At 42.8% G+C, this 25,052-nt stretch overlaps 1 protein-coding gene across 2 annotated transcripts in view; it reads right to left on the bottom strand.

Moving 5' to 3' along the window:
- pik3cb (phosphatidylinositol-4,5-bisphosphate 3-kinase, catalytic subunit beta) overlaps positions 1 to 25,052 on the bottom strand; it is a 55,035-nt gene that overhangs the window by 20,325 nt on the left and 9,658 nt on the right. For both annotated transcript variants that reach the window (XM_069147488.1, XM_069147489.1), the window contains exons 2-5: positions 21,077 to 21,156; positions 7,083 to 7,278; positions 3,846 to 4,074; positions 1,662 to 1,891 (exon numbers count right to left, since the gene is read on the bottom strand). In XM_069147488.1, coding sequence (XP_069003589.1) covers positions 1,662 to 1,891; positions 3,846 to 4,074; positions 7,083 to 7,241 — 618 coding nt within the window. In that variant the 5' untranslated portion in view covers positions 7,242 to 7,278; positions 21,077 to 21,156. The remainder of the gene's footprint in view (positions 1 to 1,661; positions 1,892 to 3,845; positions 4,075 to 7,082; positions 7,279 to 21,076; positions 21,157 to 25,052) is intronic.

Genomic DNA, 25,052 nt, shown 5'->3' with positions numbered 1-25,052 from the left:
TGATATACAGGAGTCTGGAGGGACGTGACCATCTGTTTTATTATTAAATAATATTATTTCGATGACAGAGGCACTGAGAAAAGACGCGGAGAGACAGAGACAGATGGAGGGACACAGTCAAGTGAGTTCAGAGGAGGAGAGGCAAAGCGAGGTCCATTTTAATCAGCGTTTTGGTCCCTTGAGCCGCCATGCTAATGTGTGTGTGTGTGTGTGTGTGTGTGTGTGTGTGTGTGTGTGTGTGTGTGTGTGTGTGTCTGGGAGGATGGCATAATTTCACTGATGGTTTTGACCCACTTAGTGTTTGTCACATGTCTTGCTAGTTGGGCTCAATCACGTGACTTTTGTGGAGCTGCCAACAGTGAGCAGAAACGGAGGCGGGCCACAGTCCATGTGCTGCGCTGGAGGAGTCACATGGCTACTTTTGCAAGTCAAACAAGGTGGTTTTGTCTTCTGCAGTGGTGCAGTAAGTCACACTGTTATTCTGAGCTCATTAGGCATGCAGCCATGTTGAACAAACAACACCTTATGGATTTGACGAATGGGTTTATTATTATATTGTTTTGTGTGTTAGACTTCCGCCAGGTAATTAATTAGGAAAATGACAAAATGAATGTAAACAGTGAATTAAGAAGCCATCAGTCTTTGTTATTGTTAGCTGTCGGCCAGGAATCACCCGTATCGCTCCCAGCATCATGTCATCGATCCAAGTGCCCCATTACGTCACATTAAACAAAACATCGTTAAACAACACAATTATGTGTAACTGAATTCATTTTAAGGGTTCATTGTGTGTGACTGATGCGTTTGCACGAGGCAAATAATAATAATAATCATCATAATAATAATAATCTCTGAGCCCTCAAAGATAATTCAAATTCGAATGATGTGAAACATTTTAGCCCTCAAGGTATATTAATGTTCTTTTCTATTTATTTCTGTCATATGCTATTAAAATGTTACTAATTCAAAACTATTCTTCCCGATATATTATATGCTTAATTATTTACAGGCACACACGCGGAGCTGCTGTCATGGTGGTGACTCTTCTCGGTGGGTACACGGAGGTGTTTCCGTGGACTCATTGACTTCCTGATTTGGTCAGTTTTTCCTTGATTTTTGTGCTTCTAGAGGGTAAACGTTGTTATATGGTTAGTTAGTTGTTGCCATTTTCTGACTTTGTGCTGTAATCTACAAAGACAATACAGTTTGCTGTGTTTCAGTTGGAAACATTTACCCTCATGATTATTTCATCATATTTCACATTAAGTGCCTGTTAGCCGGACGAAAACGCATTTCTCGTGCAACTTGCAACGAAGGGCGGTGAGACACTGATTTTGTGATGTGGTATACGATCGGGAGTCTGCACAGGGGTTTTTATTATGAAAATTGATCAGATTCTCTGTGCTGTTCCTGTGTCCGACTTCCTGCCTCGCTGATCGGCTCTATGCAGCACGACACGGCTTCGATCAAAAATAGACGAGGTTGCTTCTGAAATGCACCGCGGCACGACTGGTGGAAACACGAGCATCGTCTGGAGTGGCCGTGTCGGAGCCGGCGCATGACACAGCCGACCGATAAAACCTTTGGAGCACGTAGGTTCAACAGCTCCCAATTCACCACTTCCATCACCAAGAACTCTAGCAGTTCCAGCGGAGCCTCACCTGGGACTGGTCGAAGTGGATAATGACTTTCAGGTCCGCCGTCTGGTCGTTGACGCCGTCGGTGACGTCTGTTCCCACGGCGGGCTCCAGCTGCGGGGAGAAGCAGGCCTGCAGCCACTCTGTGCACGTCATCATCTGCACTCGCTGCATCTTCTCCTCACTGATACGAAACGTCTTGCTGCGGAAGTCCTTCACCTCCTGGTCGTTTATGGCATCGAGTTCATGGAGACCTGGATATGGTTAGTAAAAGGACAACAGGTATTTCATGATTTAAACAAAGTGGACAGTTTAGATTGCATAAACAGAAATGCTAATTAATAAGCAATTTTGTATGGAAACGTATGAAGTACGGGGAGCTGTCAAGGAGGAAGATTTGAAGGTAATATACATCAGTGCAGAGGCTTTAATACTGATGAAAAATGTACAACCACCCGTGGGACACTTGATGCCCGACACTTCCACCGAGTAGTAATGAATGTGTAAAAGGATGACAAATGATAGCCTCTCATGGGATTAAGGCAGAGCCACCTCATATTCCCACTGCTGCCAAATGCCAGAGGTATAATCTGCTGTTTTCCTGATCACACTTTGCCCTCAACTCTCTGCTGAGCTTTTGTCTGTTTTATTTTTTTATTTATTATTTTTTTTTTATTAAAAGGGCACTGCACAATACTCTCTTGGTAATGAAAACAACACGTTGACATTTACTGCCATTTTACATTCACATGACCCTCAGCATTCAAAGAAAATCTCTGGACCACATTAGCTGTGTGAATGTGGAGGCCCGTTTGTGTGACTGCATTTCTGGAGGGGAAAAAACATGGTTGGCCGTGTGAGCTTGTTAATGTTTGTTAATGCACGAGGTAGGTGTGTGTGTGTGTGTGTGTGTGCGTGTGTTTTTGTGTGTGTGTGTTTTTGTGTGTGCGTGCGTGCGTATGGCTATCCAGACATGCATGTGGGGTTCCTTTTGAAACACCACTTTACTCTGACAAAAGCATTTAAAAGATCATGTCAGAGCAAAGTGGAGCCAGGAGGGAAGAATATCAATATCGTCAGAGTCTCCTTCACTTAGACTCAAGAGAAACCGTCTCCCCCTCTTTGCATTTCTTTATATGAAGAGCTCTGCTGTGACAAAAAAAAACTTCCATGATCTGTGTGTGTGTGTGTGTGTTGTGTGTTGTGGGTGTGCGCATGTGTGTGTTTGCGTGTGTGTGTGTGTGTGTGTGTAATGGAGCGCAACAGAAAAGAGTTGGTTCTTTAGAATTATGTGTTTTATTTGCATGTTTATACAGTACAGGTGTGTTTGCATGCACCTATCACACTTTTTTCACATTAAACTGTAAATAGTTAAGTTTCATCACATGATTCTTCTCATTCACGACTGATCTTCAATTATTTATTTGACAAATCAAATGATAATTCTGTCTTTAAAAGGCTTGAAAATAGTAAAAAAAAAAAAAAAAAAAAAAAAAAGTCCAGTATTATTTCCTATAGCCTCAGGAGATGTGTTTGAATTACTAGTTTGATTTAAACAACAGTCCAAAACACAATGTTACTGTGTTTACTATCGTACATGAGGAAGAAAAGAAAAAATGTTGGAGGTTTTGCTTGATAAATGGCTGAAGCCATTTATCTGTTATCACAGATTCATTTTCAAGTATTCAATCAAGTATTGCTGTTACAGAGATAAATGATTAAGTTAAAGGAGACCAACTTTATCCGCTGTGTCAAATAAGAAAGTAGTTTTAGGTCTTCTGCATTAATAAACATTCTCCTCAGATGACTGGGCTTTTCAGCTCTATTGATATCCCGCCTGCTCCTCTGAAAAGCCTACTCCTCATCAGAGATAATACAAAGTGACATGTGATGGAAGACATGTCAGGAACACGTCTGGTTAATCGTCACACTTCTCTATCAGCCACTGATATCAGGCAGCTGCCCACCAGCCTGAGGTCCGACGGCCGGGGTGAACGTGCTGAGTGGAGGAGCTACCTAGCATCCTGGAGGAGGTTCTACAGGCTTGTTATGTGTTGGGAAAGATTTACTGCCCTACTTACCAACTACTAAGTGCTTCTTTTCATTGGCAATGTCAAACGGGGACAGTAAATGAATCAATCAGGAAGGGAGTAATGCACGCGAGAGCTTGCGTGATAATCTGCGACTTCGGAAGTGATGCGGTCTTACCCTTGCCAATGAGCACGCCGATTTTAGAGTCCAGCAGGCGCTCTGCTCGGCCGCAGTTGCGCGTCACCAGCTTGAGGACCGGCAGGAAAGGGCGGACGTCGCACAGCCGGCGGGTTTCGTCCTCCAGCTCCTCGTGTACGGCCGCCTGGTTGACACACTCGAACATGTGGCTCTCCATTTCGCCCAGGGCCGGAAATAGTGGGAAGGTCTGAGCCTGCTTCCATAAGAGCTGCCAGGGAGAGGAACAAATAAGTTACACTGATGTACTTTTGCTCATACTGGGAGCGTCTCTATTGCCTCCATTCGACCAAATGAAATAAACCCTTTGCCGAACATGTACGACTGGAATAAACGGCATCTTTGTGGTTTGGCTCGATGAAGTGTTTTAAACTCCAGTTTTTTCACGTATTCATACATTGATCATGTATTCACAGTCATTTTCAGAAACTAGATGCTTATGTATTTACATTTAAAGCTTAACCACTGTAATGTGACTCTTATCCCAGTCGAATATGTGCCTGACACAGTGTGTCTTAAGAACAATATGAGCTTTGTGTAAGAGGTCAAAGAGGGGCCACATGAAGAGGGTCCAAAAGCCTTGTAGGCCTTGTTGTTCAGTTCACCAGGTTGTTCTCTGTTGTCACTCAGCCACAAACATTAAAGCCACCGACAGGCGAAGTGAATAACGCTGATTATCTTGTTACTGTGGCACTTTGCAAGAGGTGAAATATATTACACAGCAAGTGAGGAGTGAGTTCTTGAAGCTTTAGGGTCTCACATGGACCCAGTTTCCCATAATCCTCCATTTATCAACAGGCTCATGAGCACACAAAGCTCACTGATGCGTGAAGGGAGCTGAGGCTGACCTGTGTGGTCTGATCCCACAGAAGAAAGAAGAGTCTTCATGCTGGATATGACAGAGTGCCCACGTTGACCCCTGTCCACTACTGAAGCGCCTACAGTGGGCCCGTGAGCATCAGAACTGGACCATGGAGGAATGGGAGAAGGTGTCCTGGTCCGATTAATCACGGTTTCTTTTACATCATGTGGCCAGCTGGGTGTGTGCGCATCGTTTATCAGGGGAAGAGATGGAAGCAGGATGCATTATGGGAAGAAGGAAAGCTGGCAGAGGCAGTGATGCTCTGGACACCGCAAACAATGCTCAGCAATGGTTTGAGGAACATGACAAGCAGTTTAAGGGGCTGACTCGGCCTGTAAAGTGCAAAGATCTCCAGACATTCGAGCATCTGTGGGATGTGCTGGAAGTCCGATTCATGGAGGTCTCACCGCGCAACTTCCAGAACTTAAAGGATCTGCTGCAAACATCTTGATGTCCGATAGCACAGGGCACCTTCAGAGTTCTTGTGGAGTCCATCCCTCGACAGGTCAGTTTTGGCAGCACAAGGCGGACCAACACTATTAGACGGGTGGTTTTAGTGTTGTGGCTGATCAGTGCATGTTCTTGTCTTATTGGTTTGAATTTATGAGATTATGGAACACTGACCAATGAAAGCATCTTTCTTTGTTCTCCATTTCACTATAAAAGTTGTGGACTTGTGTTTTTCCTTTGAGATAGGTGGAAGTTTCCAAATTGTACAAAATATATACATCAACAACCGGTGAGTGTTTCCTGTCATTAAAGTTCTAAGAGTTACAGGCAGTTTAGGCCCTTCAGGCAGGCATATATAAGACTATCTAGTTTGAGATGAGCTGGGTTTGATAAAAACAGCCATGAAGCATCTTCTAAGCTCATACAGGATCATCACTCTGCTGCTGAAGGAGCTGACACAAATAACTTGAGCAGGTCTTTTGGCTTTTGATTTTGAAATGATAAGACCAACAAATTCTGTCATTAGGATGCAACTGTATCATTATGACTCATGAAAACATGACTCAGCTTCAGGGTGAGGCAATCAGGATGTGAGTGTCCACCCACCAGCGCTGGCATGATTCAGGACCCTGTGCGCCCATAGTTTCATCACAGGGCCGGGTGTCAAGTTGTGTGTCTTTGTCTGTGTGTGCAGAGCTACACTGGAGCACGCTGGCAAAATACTCATTTGGTTCCGTCTCCCGACACACTTTTAATTTCTCCAACATTTGTCACACATTTACTTTCATCTCATCTCAACAAGTGACACATGGAAAGAGATTTCAAATTGTGAATTTGTTCCACAAAACTGGATCTCGTCTTAATCATGAATGAAATGCAGTCAGTCATCATCCTTCTCTTCTTGGCCGTTTGATCGCTGATAACGGGTCTGGTTTGAAGCCTGCAAAAGGTCAAAGGATTGTTCTACCCTTTGGCTAAATTAATATCCCTCCCGGTCTCCTCAGATAAAGTCCTTTTTTTCCATTTACAAGAAACGTATCAGAGGCGTCTCAGTCTCGCTGTCTGTCCTCAGTTTTCACTGCTTCTGTAGATATTAAATTCAGAGAATGAAGAGCTATCGTGTGTGTGCGTGCGTGTGTGTATTGCATGCAAACCCACGTGTACATTTAGACCAGTGGGCAGAGGCAGAGACTTCAGTTTCAGGCATGGCATGCCGTGAAAAATAAGTGAAACATTATTGCCAAAAGCAAATATCCGTGAATGTCAGACAAAATGAAATCTGCCCGTGTCTCCGGTCATGTTAGAGGGCGCATAACGTGTTTTTGTAGAAAATGGCACGCAGACATTTTATAACTTGTCATAACTTGTTCAGAAAACTCTCTTCAGGTTTTATTTTATTGTGTGCGCGCACACACACTCTCTCTCGCGCACGCACACGTGCACACATCTGGTCCGTTAGACATTATCCAATGCTTGTTTTGACAGAGGTGATTGTTGCGGCTGGCCGGGTGTTTTTTTGTTGGCGAGTGGCTATCTCACACATGACATCATGGGTGAGAAAGAGGTCAGAGGTCACAGACTTGATGGGATGAGATTTTTAGAATTTAAAATTAAGTACTTTCATTTTTAACAAAGTGTCACAGTGTTAAATGAATCTGAAGTTTTTTTTAAATGATTATTTTACTCTGTGTGAGTGTGTGCTGCAGGTTCTGCTTCTCCTCATTATACCAATAGGCTTAGAGGCATGTGCGAATAACAATCATTTAAACCCTTTACCCTTTAAAGTTAAAACTATATTTTAGAATGCATTGATTATCTGAGGTGTCGCAACAGCAGCTAAAACACGTGGCTTTAAGTAAAACTGTTAGAAGTCCTATTTTAGTCCACACCTCTGCTGCACCACTCACCAGTTTGATGTGTTGAATTGTAGCCTCGTGTGGAACGTCCATCTGGATGTAGATGCCGGTGGGCAGCAGGAAGTCCACAGTGATCTGATCCGGAGCGTGTCCGGCCAGGGGCGAGTGGGCCGCCCACATGTCCAGGAGGTCTGTCATGGCAGGAGGCATGGCACGGGGCACCTAACACCACCTCAACCATAAGGACCTGCAGGCATAAAGGAGTGGAAACATAAATGAAGTGTGAAACAAGATTCATGGTTTTAATCAGAGTACTAAATTGTACAAAGTTTAATGGAAGATAATTTGTTCCCCATGTCTTCAGATAGATTTCCACTTATTAAGTCCTTTTGATGATTGAAGGGTTTAATGGCTGGTTAAGTACGAACCAGCCCTTAAATACTTAATGATACGTAATGATAGCTTCGGGTTACAAAAGTGACAAAATAACAAGTTCAGAACCAATAGAAGAAAAATACCATCATGAGTCATCCATCTGTTTAACATACGATGAACTCAACCAACCTAAACGCAAACACATTATTGGAAATGTGTAATCAGGTGTCAAAGGAGACATTTTAAAGGCTTTTCAAGAATACATGATTTGCACGAGTAAACTGTGTCTGTACATGCTGTATGTTTGAGGGCATTTGCGGTGGTTCAAATCACCCAGCAACATAAAAAAAATAAAAATAAAAAAAGAACACTTTCGCTCGTTAATCGGCATTTCAGTCATATAAACCACCATTGTGCTGCTTGTTTTTACCCCTCATACATTCATTAACAAGAGTGATTCAGTGTCCTGTGAGGGCAGCACTGGGCTGAGTCTGGTGGGAGGCCACTGGCTTTAATTTGGACGAGGGCCAGTGCTCAGAGGAATGCCCACTAAGCAAACGGAACAAAAGTTCAGTCTGCCTTCCCCTCATCTGACAATCTGACACGCACACACAATGACAACACTTATAGATGGATACTCCATTTACGATATCAGTTCTGGTGTCAATACTTTGACTTCAATACCTGCTCCTGAACAGTGCTTTTTTTACATGATCCACATTAAGAAAATGAAAATTACACATTACAGTAGAAATGATACGGTATCATTTGATTTGTCATTTTTCAGTACTCGTGGAAGAATCAAAGTGTGGTATCGAGGCCTCGTGCTAAGCAACGTTGAAAACATGCAATTCAAAGACACAAAACAAACGCTCACCAGCGGACACATGTGCATGTTAACTGTGCTGAGTTCCACAGAGATGCAGTAAGTGGCTTCCCAGCTGCCGGCGTAAAAACAGCCCACAGCCTGGTTTCCATTTGGGCCCGTGCCTCGACCACAGCTGCACCGTCACACACCACTTCCACCTGTATTTCTCTCATTACCTCGTCCTTAAGTGGCCTGGTACATTAACTCTTCCTCTCGGCCACAGGTCCATCTCCATTTAGGCCCGATCCGCCCATTAAAAACGACAGCACTGATTGCCTCTAATGGTCTTTCCCCTCCAAGTTAAGTGCTCGAACAACCAGCGGATGAGCTGCCGTTTTGCCACGTGCCCGAGTGTGGTCCAATATCTGCGGTGCATTTGGAGCCACGATCTCAGCCACTTACCGTTATCAACCATGCAAATGGAAACAATCTTGTGTGTGTTTGTGTTTGTTCTTCAAACTATCTGAACATCCCTCTTAAAGCCACTTTGCAGCTATCACATGCGAAAACAGGTGACAGTCAAAATCCTTTAAACACATCAAACACAGCAACACGCATTAAACCACACAGGAATGTGTGCGTACACACACACACAGAGCATTTACTCCCTGAAACGGACATGCAGACTTTCAGGTGGCAAGGAGAGAATACACTACAACACAAGCAGCCATTCAAATTACCAGCCACAGGGCAGACAATGGCCGACTTGTTACGTCACCAAGGTGCACAGTTACAAACATGAGAAGCCACCTGACACCACGTCTGTCTGAAACACTGACAGCCCTGTGTTATCAGGGATGGATGGATGAGTACGTGTGAAGGCACGTTTATGCATACAAACACTTGTCTTAATAATTATGGGCTTCGACAGTGATGTTTTTTTTTTTTTTTGTAAACAGGAGACAGCTTGAATAGCGTCTCATCCTGCTGCCATGCCGACACACTTGGCGTCTGTCTTTCTCTCACACATAAGCACACGTACTGTACATATACAGGTGAGCCGGGTCACTGAGGATGTGGTGGCAGACAGCCAGAGGTCCGCTGCCAGGTCAGGTTTCAAAAAGGGGGTGGGGTGGGATCAGAGGAGAGCAAGAGGGTTTGCAAGATCAGGAAGAAAAAAAAAAAAAAGAAAAAGAGAGAGAGTTTCATGTGGCAACAAACAGAGGAGCCTGAAGGGATCCATTAGGGGAAGTAAACAATGTATCACTATGTAGCATCTATCCCAAAGCTCCCCAGGCACACTTTGATGACCGTTTTTGTTTGAAGGTGCAGAAATATGATCCCACTTGCATGCATTTTGTCTGCTCTGAGGTAAACTGAGGAGCATTTTTTTTTTTTTTTTTTTTTTAAATGAATTCAAAGCATAAAAAGCAGATTTCTTTTGTAAAACTTTCTTCATTCAGGAAAATTCATTTAAAGTCCTAAATGACTTCCCTGTCACAACCCAAAAAAATACTCTGCCGGGGATGAAGGGAGAACTGTTGTCTATTCACGTCTTTGAATCGTCACGTCCTCTGATCAGATGTCTGCAGATGCACTGGGAGAGGCGTGTGTCGGGAAATCAAAGGAGAGACGAGAGATCAGAGGGGAAATGAACCTGAGACACAAACTGGTTCGGTTGTGCGAGAATAATAAAACCTCTGACATTCAGCACACGACAGCCAAACCAGTCACTAAAATCATACCACAGATGATAAAGACAAAGTTCCTCTGAATCAGTGGCATGTTGTGATGGCTTTCATGCCCAGATGCATTTAACAGTAACACTGGTGTTACTCAGCACTCTCGGTCTAAAGCTCTCTGTCTGACAGCAAGGGGCCTGTGAGGCTCTCAACAATGGAGTGAGTGTGTCCACGCGTATCTGTGTTTGTGAGTGATTGAGGCAGAAAAAAAAAAAAGAGCTTAGATAAATGGTGTGTGTGTGTGTGTGTGTGTGTGTGTGTGTGTGTGTGTGTGTGTGTGTGTGTGTGTGTGAGAGAGAAAGGTTAGGCCTGGTGTTAGGCCTGGTGATTAAGGGTCCTGTGACACGTTCTTCCACGCTGTGCTAAAAATAACATTCACAAAGAGGATCTAAGACCTCTTCACCTCCACAATAACCACTGCACTCCCGTAAATGACTGTGGAGACATACATACAGGCAATACCGACACTGCCTGAGTCAGCGTTCCACTTCTGGGCAAGCAGAGTGTGTGTGTGTGTGTGTGTGTGTGTGTGTGTGTGTGTGTGTGTGTGTGTGTGTGTGTGTACCAAAAGATTACAAAAAAAGAGTCTCATGGCCTTGTCTTGCTCGTATTTCTATGTATAAACATGAACATGCAATTCAATGGACAAACTCAGTGTCTCAGAATCAAACAACTGCTTATATTTACGATCATGATGACATAATTAGTACATAAATTGATCTGTCAATGGACAGGAGTTATTTAAATAGCTAAAGAAGAATCCAAAGACTCTGGTCCCATCTTCTAAACGTGAGGATTTTCTACTTGTAACCTGAATGTTGTCGTGGTTTGGAGAGTTGGTCGGAACAAAAAAAATATATTTAAGGACATCACTTTATAAAATATCTGCAAACTAAATTTTCCAAATTAAACAAGAACCTGATTCATAGAACAAGAAATCATCAAAATAATAAACAATCGTGTTATTGCATAAAATGTATTTTCACAGTTGACACCCGCACCACATATCTTGTTTCAGTTTCAGCAGATAGATGGGACTGTACTTTACCCACACGATCTGGAGACAAAAACCTTTCATGACGAGAGGCAAGCACTCGCACTGGAAGTTAACCCCAGTCAAAGCAGACATTTACAAACAGGAATGCCTTTTATGTTTAATAAAAACCCGGGAAATGACTACCTCATGTAACGCACACAGAGTAATGTACCTGTCAAGAGTGGCTGCCATGAATGAACAGTGGTGATGTACATTGTTTGCTGTGTTCACATTTCGCTGTAAAAACTGTGTTTGTGGAGGTTAACTGAAAAGCTGTTAAGCTCAACGTTATGAGTTTGTCTGGCTGGTATGCAGATAAGCAGTCAGCCGGTGTGTGTGTGTGTGTGTGTGTGTGTGTGTGTGTGTGTGTGTGTGTGTGTGTGTGTGTGTGTGTGTGTGTGTGTGTGTGTGTGTGTGTGTGTGTGTGTGTGTGTGTGTGTGTGTGTGTGTGTGTGTGTGTGTGTGTGTGTCACAGGTCAAGCAGTGTTTACTGTATTTAGGAGTGGATGTAGGAGGTGGCTGTAAACTGCAAACACTCACTCAGGTGTAACGGCCGTTCTAACTCTGACAGTGTTCGAGTCAGCGACGAAACGTTGTTTGAGTCCGAGTTTGTACAATTTAGCTTTAGCCAGCGATCACCGTCACCTGATGTGCACACATTGTTTGGCTATCTGCTAATGTTTTCTTGTTTTTACATTTACTGTATTTTGTAATTTACGCTGTTTGTTCCTTTGATTTTTAGATATTCTTTAGCTTCAGTGCCTCAGTTCCTCCGCAGGGATCAGTTCCATGTGACGTTATAAAACCAAATCCTCACGTTAGTGCTGTTATGGAACACAGATGCATCATGATCGGAAACAGAAAATGTGGAAGTGCTTGGAAACCGAATACGCTGTAAAAATATTCTCTCAGTCGCGGCATAACAACATCCATACTGTATCTGAGAGGAATTGTGCATGTGTGTGTGTGTGTGTGTGTGTGAGTGAGTGAGTGTGTGTGTGAGTGAGTGAGTGAACCAACCACATCCGGGCAGCTAACAGTGCTCCATCCTACTAAGCACCGCCAGTGACACAGCGGTATACACCCACTTCTCTGGCAGGAAGCAATGACACCAGAGAGGAAGTGAGTGACTAGAGGAAAAAGTCCCGAGCAGTCATTCATAAAAAGTTAATGAATGTCGAATCAGAAGCTGGCCTGTTAGTCCTTAATGGCATTTGCTGTGTTGCAGTCAAATCAACGTAATCTTACTCACTGGACCACAAGAAGATAAAATGTCTTGGCATGCCTCGTATACACAATAATGTTTGTTCATGCACGCATACAGTAAAACAAAACGAAAACACAGACACAAATATATATGAAGAGTGTGTCTCTTGGGATAAAAGGGACATTATTTTGTTAAGGATGAACACGAGCACAAAAAAGCAAAGGGTGTGTTCAGACTGATGTTGAGGTGAATTGTACAGTCGGTGGGACTCCACACCAAGTCAATAAAAAGATGAACATTTGTTGTCAAATTTAAGACGCAGACAGTAGAGAAGAATCTATGACAACACAATCACACCTTCATCACAGACAGATCATCTTGTATAAAGGATTGTTATGACGTCTTCACTGAGGCACTTTCTGCTGAGCAAACACAAACTTCCTATTGCATTACAACGAAGATGCTAACTCTTCACTTGCTGTCAAAGTGAAAGTTGCTGCATCACCATTAATCCACCGTGACACTAATTATAATAAAGCTGTAGCGGCATTGTTACATCACAGGCAATACGACGCCACATATAATGAAAGCTACATCTTCTTTCAATAGCATCGTCTGACCATCTCCGGTGACAACTGTGCACTCGCACATCAAACTTCCTCCATCTGTGACATCATGAGGAGCCCCTCAGCCAGAAAGACTGTGACCGGGCAAGTCAGCATCGTGACTGTATCCAGTTTGAGTGACAGCTGGGGGTCTAATATGCGCTGCTTGCCTTCTCTTTGTGCATCAGGAGGACCCGGGCGTCAGCTGAGTGGAGGAGGGATGGAGCAGGACAGACATGCACACCACTGATTTATTTTACAGCAAACGCATAAAGCCTCCCGCAACGCTCACTAACGACACGCCGCATGACACACTGCAGCTGTAAACAGGATGCCCATGCATGTATACATGTTGTAACTGTGACTTCAGTTTGCGTGAATGAGCCGTGACGGTGACACGTAAGACAACAGGCATATTAACAGGCTGCAACTGGCCCATATGTGATACAACTACAGTTTTTCCCTCAAACGTTACTTTAACCATTCTGAATATTATTTGTTATATCGTTCAACACATAAACTGAGATATCATTGCTGCTGCAAAACTGCAATGTCCATAATTGTATTTCATTCATCATATTGACGCAAGTGAAGTAGAAGTGATAAGAGTTGATTTAACAGGAACTGAGATATCTATGGTCACCTTACTGCGATTTCTCTGACAACAATTGTTGATGTTTCATGAGAACTTTTTGGTCACGTCTGAAGTATTTAGTCGGTTCGTCCTACGGTCTGTGTAGTTATGTCACAACAGAGCTGAGCCTCTTACAACGGATGGAGAACACCTGGAGTGACATCACAGACATGTCATGTGAACATGTGTTCGCCCCTTCAGAAAACTGACATGCAAATTAATGAAACGCTGATTCACCACATTTGAAAAGACAACGAGGCAATGTTACATTTTTTTGTTATTATTTTTTTTTTAATTAGTTGCTCGGCGACAGCGCTCTCGAGTTAAACCACTTGAACTCCAAGGATATCATGTCTTAAACTCTCCATGGTGAAAACATGACCTCACAAGTGCAGTATGAGTTTGGACCTGCCTAGAACACACTGCCCACAGTTACCAGTGTGATGCATCAGTGAACTGTGTATTAAACTTCATTAACACCACTGGGATGTCTTGCAGGTTAAGGATGTTGAAGGGTTTTGATTGCAACTGTACATCTACACCTTACCAGTTACAGCAAGCTAAAAACCAATCCTAACCAACGAGTACAACAGCAGGAGTACACGTTACCATCATGTACAGCAGACATGCTCATGGCTGCTATTTTGAGTCAGCCCTTCTGGTCTGTCTAAATCGGCTCCTGCGCTCTTCACTGGTATGTGGTTGAAGTCACAGGTTAACCAAGGACACTGAACTAAAATGATATGTGGTACTTTGACAGAGACAATTGTATGATACACAACATACTGAACTGAACTATTCACCTCGCAAAAATGTATCCTCCTTTAATAATCTACTGGCTCAAGAAGTTTCGTGGATTTCATCCAGCAATGATGTCATTTTTAAGTCCCAGAAGGGTTAAAAATATCCAGCACACCAGAACCAGACCCATCATAAACCTCCTCTACTTCAAACAACAATGTTTTGAAATGTTCCCTGGTGGAAATCCACCCCGACTTCAAACTGCTGTCTGTACTTGCTGTTCAGTAAAAAACTTTTTGGTGTGCGGGCTCAAACTTCTTTAATCTGAATGTTCCTCACATTCGTGTGCGCGCACGCACAATGTTAGTGCTCCACACGCAACATTTAAACATGAGCCGTGAACTACCTGTCAGCAGGATATAATTATGCCTCAGTGTTGCAAGCGATCACTTTGTGACTGTGGTGAATCAGTGATGTAAGCATGTGTTTTTTACTAGAGGAATACAAAGTAAACAGAGAAGGCAAAGAATAAAGGGAGCACAGGGGGAGTCAATGGCAGTACGAGATAATAATCGCTATGGTATTAGTGACCATGGTAACAGGGTTTATTTATCATAAAGGGAATTTATTAGATTATATTTAGAGACATAAAAGTGTTGTCAAATATTGCAAAATGCAAAGTCCAAGTGCAATGATCAACATTGAGATTTCAGACTCACACTGCTGACAATTCAAAAGTAATTTGATACGATGAGCAGATTCGTTGTTTTGCAGATAGTTGGCATATTAAAGATGGATTATGAATTCATGATTTTTAGCCTCCATCTCAGTTAGTGTCAATGTGAGGAGGGGAGTCGGGGTGAGGGAGCAAATCAGATGTGATAGTGTGATGTTCCACAGAGACCGATTCTCTCCACAGACACAAGACAAGTGAGGAGAAGGACACAGGCGACACACACTTAATACAAGCAGCGCTAACATTGATCTCTCCGTAGTCTGAACTTTTCACACCTCTTTAGAGATGAGAATAAAAAAGAGGGGACGGGAGGACGATTCAAGAAGATGCGTGAAAAGATTTCAAGAAGTAAAGCAGATGAGAGACGGGATGAACTTACGGGTGAAGAAATGAATGTGAAGAACAAGCAGATCAATGTAAAGTAGAGTGGCGGGAAGTGATAGAGAGGACGGAAAACAAACCGAGACAGTTATCTGTGATAGACACAGAGAGACAGAGGGAGAAAGAGAGAGAGAGAGAGAGAGAGAGAGAGAGAGACAGAGACAGAGAGACAGAGAGACAGAGAGAGAGAGAAAAATAAGAGAAAAAGACATGGAAATGCAAAATGTGACACAATGTGTGACTGTAGTGGGTGGACGCAACAGGGCCGGGCGTCCACAATAAGCCTCTGTTTTTGGCAAGTGTGTGTGTGTGTGTGTGTGTGTGTGTGTGCCGGCGAGGACAGTCCCGTGCCCTGCACAAACACTGCCCTTGTGTTGCCCTTGCCCTGCCAGCTTGCCCTCACGGACCAACATGCGCACACGCACGCACGCACACACACGCGCGCGCAGACACACACACACACACGCAGAGGAGTTAAAAACAGAGCGTCTGGGTGGGGCGACACAGTCACATGATTGTGGTCCTGTTTTGCTGTGTGAGATCTGCAGCTTTAGGCGGCTTACTCACACCTCCAGCAGCTTCCACACCCCCCCGTTTCACAAGGGTCAGTGCCTCAGCATATGTAAATAAGATGCTATGTTCGGCTCATTAAACTCGATGCTACAGTAAATACGCAGCAGCTTCCCTAACAGACGCGCAGCCGAACATAGCTGATGTTTCCCCAGACCTTTACTGAAAAGCAAAAGACTATGCAAACTCTTTCTCACAACCATACAGGATTATGCAAAGCCAGCTCACACACACACACACACACACACACACACACAGGCATAAGGAAGTCCTGCAGGAAAAATAACTACATATGCAAAGTTTTCCTCACCAATCTGATTCTATGAAACAGGAAGTGAAGAAATTAAATGCAGACATGTCCACGCAGAGGTTTCTCATGACTTTGCCTTTGCTTTTGACAAGGAATTAAACACAGACAAGGCAATTTCCTGTTTCTTCCATAAATATAATTTACGTCATCCAAAGAACAAAAGGTCTATTTGGAATAGCACATTATGGGCTACTTCCTTTAAAAAAAAAAAAAAGGAGTATTTGAATAACTGGAGCAGTGAAGTCTGACCTCCCTCTGCATCCACAGACGACATACACACTGGCTGGAGGTGACAGGGATGGTGCTTCCTGTTTTCATGCCGAGTTTGCTTGTGTACCAACAGCTGTTTTATGAGGGTGACATCAGGATTAGTCTTTGTTCCACTTGACACTACAGCTTTTTTTTTTTTTAAGAACAGAGAAAACTTTCCCTGGAAACTCTGATGAAGAGGAAACAATGAACAGCTATGATTATAGATTGAACATGTGAACACCTTTTATTATTACTTGAGTCAATATTTTTCCACTGAAGACATTAACTGTTCTTATGACGTCTACTTACAGTAGTTACTGGAACTGACCTGTCATATGCACATGTTCATTTGGCTTCTTCTATTTGATCAACAGGCCCAAACACATTTACCTTGGAGCTGCAACTTCTTATATTTTTCCATGACTGATCAATCTACTGAATATTTTCGAGATGAATCACTTACTTTAACTCTATAAAAGTTCCCGGAGCCCAAAGTGAGATTGGAAAATTGCATGTTTTGTCTCACAAACAGTCCAAAACCCAAAAGTTTTCAGCTGGAATTAGATCTTTTTTTTTTGATAGTTCAACATGAAAAAAAAAAAATCCATTAATACAGATGGAATTGTTTCACCTTTATTTTTCTTTGTATACTTTGCATGGGATCATGCTTTATGTTTGGGAACTACACTTGCCATAATGTATAATGCTGTAATGGATTCAATGAGTTCCCTGTAACATAGGACATCAGATAATGACATCCAGGCAACGGAGCGCGACTGTAACAAAAACCTGGTTGTAAGTCAACCACGCAGTATTTTACAGTGTTACACAGGTGTATTAATGATGTCTGAGTTTCATTACGTGTCCCAGTAAGTCATGACGGTGAACTAAAATGCACAAAAGCAGGACCTCCCCTAAATGGAATTAAAATGCATATGCTCACCCTACGATTAAAAGTCTTGATGTCTGCCGTAAATCAGGTGTCTTACACACAGAGGGACATGTGGCAGTGCACAACCGGGCAAAATACTAGAAATACTACAATGTGAAAGATTAGCATTGTGTACATCAATCTGCACATGAGCAGATCTGTGTCCTGCAGAGAAGCAGTCTGTATGTTCAGATTTGACTCGGAGGAGTACGACGTTTGAGGCCCGAAAGGTTTTAAAGTTCTTTAAGTGTGTCTGAGCCACCGCTGCTGCAACTGCATGTGGTAATAAACGGGACAAATCAACAGGAAAGATGGGAATAACTAACCTCCTGCTGATTTTATATCACCTTACATGTGGCTCTCTCCACTGACACCCCCCCCCCCCCACACACACACACACCCCTCTGATTGTTTCAGCTCTATTTCTGTCAGGTGGAATGTTCATTTGTAAATGTTGGCATTATCTTATCCATGATTGTGTGTTTTGAGCAACCCTCTTCAGCACTGCTGCTATTCTGGAGATGGGCATTACCATAATTTACAACCACAACAGAGTCCAACAGAACAGGGAAAACAAGTTGGGCAGAAGAACAACAAAGCTGACGGGGAGGGTGTTTAGGGTCATTGTCAGAAGACACTGCAACAAGATTCTTCAAAAGTGGGACGTTTGAAAATAAATTGATTGGAAGAAAATCCCAGCCTGGCACACAGAGTCCTACAGCCTCCACAGGACCGCAGCCTCTGATTATATTGTGAAACAGTGGAAAGCCTGCACAGAAATGACAAAAATACCACTGAGCTGCTGTGGATGTCGCGGGGATGGCTCCCAGACACACTGCTGATTTTTCAGCTTTGGTCTCCCAGCATCTTGCCAAAGCACCATCTATCTCCCTCATAAACAAAGGGCCACACATTGTGCACTGAATGACACACACGCACACCACGCACACGCAAGCCTGGAAATAGGAAAAACGTTCTGGCTCCGGCCATCATTTTGCTATCGAGGTGACTGAGTTGCCGGGGAACACTTAGCTGCAGTAAATGACACGCTGATGTCCGCCTCTTCAGTTTGCATCCATCCGTCTGAGGCTGCTCGACTCTACTCACACACACACACACACACACACACACACACACACACACACACACACACAGACAGACTGCTCTGCCACCGCAACCCTTCTGTTTAACTACCAATATCGCACACAAGCTTATATTATCCACCAGACGTCAACTATACTGTATTATCTTCTTGCTGTGGAGGGAAAATATAACGTAGCATTCAAGCACACTGCCTTTCTTTACTCTCCATCTATAATTAGTTCACTGCAGCAATACAAGTTCTATTGTCGGGCTGAAAACACAGTCTAGTCTGGATACACACAGCCTCTGTAATACCTCGGTTGGCAAGGTCAGTGCCAGAAAGATAATGGCAACCAAACACGCCCTAAGAATGAGCCCGAGGGCAGGGCTTCCTCAGATTGTGTGGCTGGAAGACTTATTAGGGGACTGATTGATATACTAATACTAAAAGCAAGAAAGAGAAAGCCATTTCTGTGAGGAATAAAAAGTCAGCCCCGACTGACCCTCGTTTGGCTTTTCTGAGAAGCGACGTGATGGTCCTGCATTCTCCCCTCTGCTTGCTCTTTGGTGGGAAGCTCACCGGAGACAGAATGGAGCATGAATAATTGGATGGAGCTATTTTTCCACTTGTGAGTAGGAGTGCAGGACACATGGAGAAAAAACAAGAGCATAGGCGGGAGGCATCGGTATCCATTATTAGTGGTTATTGGCCACCGGTGCTGACTGACAGCCTGGACCGTGGTTATTATGCTGATAGATGTCTGAGCTGCACCTGTACTACCACATTTACTAAGTGCCACGTCTGAAAGGACGAGGAAGTTAACTCCGGTGTTTACTCTGCCAGCACCTGCAGCTGGCACACGTGTCATCAGGAGGAAGAACGCTGAGAAATCTGAGAAATAAAACCGTGCAATCTCTTTGTGCATAAGTCAGGATGCATATGAGGGCTGCAACTAACAATTGTTTTCATTACTGGTGAATCTGCTGATTAGTTCCATCAATCAATTGGCCTATAAAGTGTCATCACAATATTATCCAGCCAACATTTCAAAAATAGTTTAAGACTAAGATTGAAGTGGTTATTACATGTTTTTTTTTAAATCCCTTGAGCTCAGCATGCTTGTAAGGAGCATGAGAGCATGTGCTGAGTGAGGAACAGAGAAAAAGACTAAACAAGCTCTTCCTGCACAGACGAACACGCTGCACTTGGTGACAACCGGGGACGGACTGACAGACTGAGTCAGTGATGCTGAGAGTGCCACGCATCCGCGCTACAGCTGGTACAATTTCACATTACCATTCATCAAATCACCACCAATCAGTCCCTGCAGGAAATCTAAATCTTAAGATCACAGTAATTAATACAAATTCAAACAATCTCCACAATATTTGCGGCAGCACAATTCCTGTAATTTGTCCACATTAAAAGTTACTCAATGGAAGCTCTGCTGAAGCCATTATGATACAAAGTACGTCTCTCCAAACAAAACTTTCTTTATCAACTAAAATAACTCCCCCCCCCCCTCCCCCCATAATGGAAAATGTGGTCTCATCATGAGAATTTTCAAATTGTTGCACTTCTCTGCGTCAGTCCGGTCATACGGTAGTGTTAAATTAATAAATTCCATACAGTCGTAGGATTTTATACTTTGTTTTGTGCATACAGTATGTGCTGAACTCATATTATTTAAAAAGCAGTTAAAGCACTTATTTAACCAGAAGATGTAGCCGCTGTGTTCAATGTTACAGTCACAGAAGCTGCGTCACTTAAAGTAATCACGGTTTTTTTTTTTTTTTTACTTTTAGCCCACCATGGTTCGTCAAGTTAAGATATTTTAATGCTTATTATTACAGGAAGTAGATGTAACTCTTTTCTTTATTAGGTAGTATTTACAAATTATTATCGTTTTACCTCAACTTGCAATTTATGCTGATTTCTGTCATTTTTACCGAAAAAAAACCCCAAACAACAACAACAAAAAAGGCCAAATCAGCTGAAAATTCAAACCTTTTTGATCACAACAATCACGCAAAACTCCCAGAAATCCTGGAGGGTCTGACATGCGCTCCAAAAAAAAAAAGGGGCCTGTAATCAGCTCACTGGGCCATGACAACCTGCAGTAACATCACTGTTATATAAACAGTCTATAGTCCAGCTGAGGGTGGCACAAGGTTCAATGCGTGGCAAGGAAATGACTACCGAGAGCAACAAGAACTCTATTGATTTTACAATGTTGACCAGAGTCAGGAGACACACATCATTTTCACAAAGACACCTGTAGTGAGGCGAGAATAAATAAACACAACACGGGACTTGTTTTGCGTTGCTGTTCTAAGAGGTTCCACAGTGATTTGGCCAATACGGAGGATCTAATACATCATAAAGCCCTCAGCTAAAAGTGGGCTGTGGTGGTGTAACACTGATCTCTGACATAAAAGTGAAGCATGCTGGCTGACTTCCACACATTCCCCGCCTGTCAGGACGAGGCCTACTCTCCCAGATTCCAGCCAAGTCAGCGCTCCATTCCTGCTCTCCCACTTTGACAGAGGAGCACGCACACACTCGCATCGCAGGTAAAGTAGGTCAAGATAATTACAAGATAGAGCATGCTCACACACAGACAGAGGTTTTACCTGCTGTTTCCTGAAATCTCTTATTTCCTGTGCGTCTGGTCCTCGTTGGGGGCGTCAGGGTAACTTCTGAGACACTGCATCTGATGGACGACAGGACAAAACAAAGTGACTGTTAAGGGGAGGGGGCAGACCGCAACGTGTGGCCGATGACTGGCAGCTGCTTCTGCAGTCGTGTTCATACTGTATGGAAGAGGAGGTGGAGAAAGATCAGAGCGATATTAAGAGATTGTAGATACATGGAAAGTGATTTTATGTGATACAGAGAACAGAAAAAGAACAGGACAAGTTCTCAAGGTGAGAAACTCTACACTGAACACGAGTCTGTGGCCCAGCAGCTGCTCTGCTATTCGAGATAAGACGACAAAGTACAGAACGCTCGAAACAGAGTTTGACCCCTATTGACCCCTCTTCACTCTCCTCCGCCTCTTACAATCTCTTCTCTTTGACTGCTTTTTCCACCAGATGTAATCCTTCCTTCTGCTAAAGGTCCTGATAACTGATAATCACCGAGAAGGCATAGCTCCTGTGCCATAATAATGATCTGGGGGGTAGTTTGGTATTTTGGAGAGACCAAGACAATCAAATCCAACAACAACAACAACAAGCAGATGTGTCAGAGCAACAATATTTGAAAATGTTTCACCATCTTTTATTCTGGTTCTCAGTTTTAAAAAGCTAAATTGCTGCTGATATTGACTTCTTCACAGGAGCCCAATGTGCTTGGAAATAAAGTAAAGAATTTGTATGTCTGAGTGGAAGCCATGGACTATATACAAAAATTAAGGTAGGCGGGTCTGAAGAGTGAAACCAATAAAAAGGTTCGTTACCACAGTGCTCCAAAAATCCTCTGGCTCCAAGAGACTATCATTCAAAAAGCAGCAACTTGTCTCTTGAAATACAAAGTCAGAATTTTGTTTTTCACAAGTACCAAAGCTAGAAACACAACTTTTGATCAGAGTTCTGTTGGTCCTTCTGGAAATAATTCCATAATTAAATAGGATATTAGGCCTAAAAGAGAGCTATGTTTGCAGGCAGGTCAGGTTTGATTGACATGCCTGGGGTGCAGTCAGGTTTCCGGTATAAGTGGGCGGGGCATAGTGTCGTTATCGGTTCTCTGTGAGATCCACCACTCACTCCTTTTCAGCTCGTCCAAATATGGTCACTGGTGGCTCCCAAAAACCAAGATGGCGACAATTGGTGAGGTCATGGGAGGTTGCCAGTCGGTGGAAACATAAGGTTTCACGGTGAAGATGATAGTTAACAAGAATAAACATCAAGAAGACAGTCTGAGTAACATTCACAAGGTTTTGAATCCTTTTTGCGCTCAAAAGTCTTAGACGCACTCTTGAGTGGAAACAGGAATTCCCCACAACGAATGCTGCCGTCAAAAAGGTCCTTATCTGAGAAATCGAGCCAAACTGTAAAGAAAAGCCAGTATAAGTTAAAGTAAAATACAACGAGACAATAATTTCTGACTTCATACTCAAATAAGGGTCAATAATAGATCAACATCTTATCATCAGTGTTGTAGGTCCACTCATCAACATGACACCAGCATCAGCAGTGCGTGACATGACCTCTGTGTATGTAGTGTACAGACAGAGTGCCCGCGGCAATCCATAGGCCTCTCCATCTGTACAGTCTGATCCCAGTTCAAAGAGCTGCAACTGTGGAGACCGAGATGTGAACCGAGTGATACGGTAAACAAACATACTGTGGACAAAAAAAAACAACAACACACAGCGAAGGCCGTACACGTTGATGGCACACTCTCTGATTGAGGCCAGTACACTTCCTGTTTTTCCCCAGCGGTTAAGACTCTATCTTGTTTACCAGGGTGTAACACAGAAACAACTGTGGCGAGTGTGTGCGCGAGATGTTTTCTCTACAAGCACAAGGATTTTTCTAACAGGCGAGAAGATAAATTCATAGAAAGAGGCAAAATTCCGGTTCTCCCCAGAAACTGGGTTATGAAAATAATTTGAATACTCTCTCCACACACAGCTACGGTGAAACTAAACATGGTTTCACCAGTTGCAGGAAGTGTGCTATTTAACACACTGATAAAATCTCACACCAGAGACAGTCAATGTTTAACTCCTCGACTCAAAGTATCACATGATCCTCAGCAAGAGTGTGTGCGTTACAGTGATTTTAGGAGAAATTTCCAGAAGAAGGCCGACAGAGGGTTCACTATAGAGCGCTTCAGAGATGACGTTTTGGCTGCGGGGCAAACCCCAAACTTAGCTCAGCCACTGTTGTCTGGAAAGAACGTCTTTGTAACGTCAATGGCTTTTTGAGTTTGTTTTTAAAACGGAGCAGAAAACACTGTGTCCAAGCACAAAGTGTAAAAATCATCTGTGACATCCAACCACAGATATCTAAAAAGATTTCTCTAAACCTGAATTAATCTTTCCTTAAAGCCTTCATTTCCCACTGATGAACAATCAAAATTTGAAGAAAACACACACCAATGTAGTTAATACAACTGAGTTGCCACTGACTGCAGTATTAAGAGTTGTTTGTTGAATCTACTGACCTTCACAGAGGGGCATCGTCAGGGGTGTAGTGCTCTTTGTTTAAATACTGGACCACACTGACGCACATGCACGAGTGCACACATGGCTGCACGGTGAAGTTGTGGCTCCTTTCTAAGGTCGTACACCCACTGCCCCTTGGTCTATTCAACATACAGTGCAACAATATCTATTTGCTATTGCTTGGATTTAATAAAGTCAACAGTATAATGCTATTTTCAGCCATCTGAAGTGTTATTGTCCGATTTCAAACACAACATGTTCCTGTAAATGTTTCAGAATAAAAACCTTGAAGAAATTAAAGGTTTCTGTCGACTAAAATGCTAGAAGGCTTTTAATTTGAAAAGGATACGGCAGGTGTTAAGTTTGTAACAATAGGGCAACGTATTAACTTTAACAGAGCAAAAGTGAACTCACTTGGAGAAAAAAAAAGTAGCAGCGCATCGTTCTGGTACTCTCCGGCAGCACTAAACTTGTGGGCAGCTCAAATCATTTCTGCATCGGCTTCAACGTCAAACCTTGATGAATGAGTCCAACATATAATTATGTATTATTTCTGAGTGTCTTTACATAAAACTAATCATTTTAAAAAAGGTACATAAAACAACTACCCCTCATAGAAGTCAAAAAAGCTAATGCTGTGCTAAAGCATGGAAAATATAGATTTTCTTTTGTATACTTTAACAAGCTCACTTTAAAACAGCAGCAATGAAAATAAGAACGGCAATAAAACTGTAACTGCAAATGAAAAACAACTTAGTCGAGTCAATTCACATTTTGGCATTCACATCACAGTTCCTTTCAAAGCGGCATCATTGTACACAGTAGGGGTGTCATGAGAACTGACACTTGGCTACAAATCAATGCCAAACCCCCAAAACACGATGGTTATGTTTTTCTATGGTCTCATAAGTACTGAAGAAGCCTTTTGAAAACTGAAGCTACTGGACAATAACAACAATATGTGGAATGTCAGTGGCAAGTGAAAGTAAAGCAACACCTCCACTGTGACTTGAAGATAATAAAACACACCATCAGTGAATGGAGTAGTGAGTAAATACGGAGAATACAGGACATGGAGAGATTTTGTGTTCGGGCTGGCAGGATGACAGCATAAACTGAGTCAGGATACAAAAAATGAGCTACTGTAGCTACGAAACTAACTGATGCAGCGGGTGATAGAAAGAGAGGACAGAGGAGAGTACAAGGGCTTTAATATCATAAAGATCATCATCATACATTGTTCAAACATTGTTGAAATATGCACATTTTCAGGCCTCGTCCTAATCCGGGATAAATTATTATAGTCAAAATTTAAAAATATATTTTTTTCCTTATCAATTATAGAAAGAGTGAGTAAGTTACCTTTACTATAAGCAATACGTTTCCAGTAAGAGGTGACAGCTGGTTAAGTCGGCTTCATTTTCTGATTAACGTCT

This window comes from Embiotoca jacksoni, unplaced genomic scaffold, assembly GCF_022577435.1.
Source record: "Embiotoca jacksoni isolate LCO1_2020_lvr unplaced genomic scaffold, fEmbJac1.0.p SCAF_14, whole genome shotgun sequence".
Classification (NCBI taxonomy): Eukaryota; Metazoa; Chordata; class Actinopteri; family Embiotocidae; genus Embiotoca; species Embiotoca jacksoni.
This window is presented reverse-complemented; position numbering and strand designations above follow the sequence as displayed.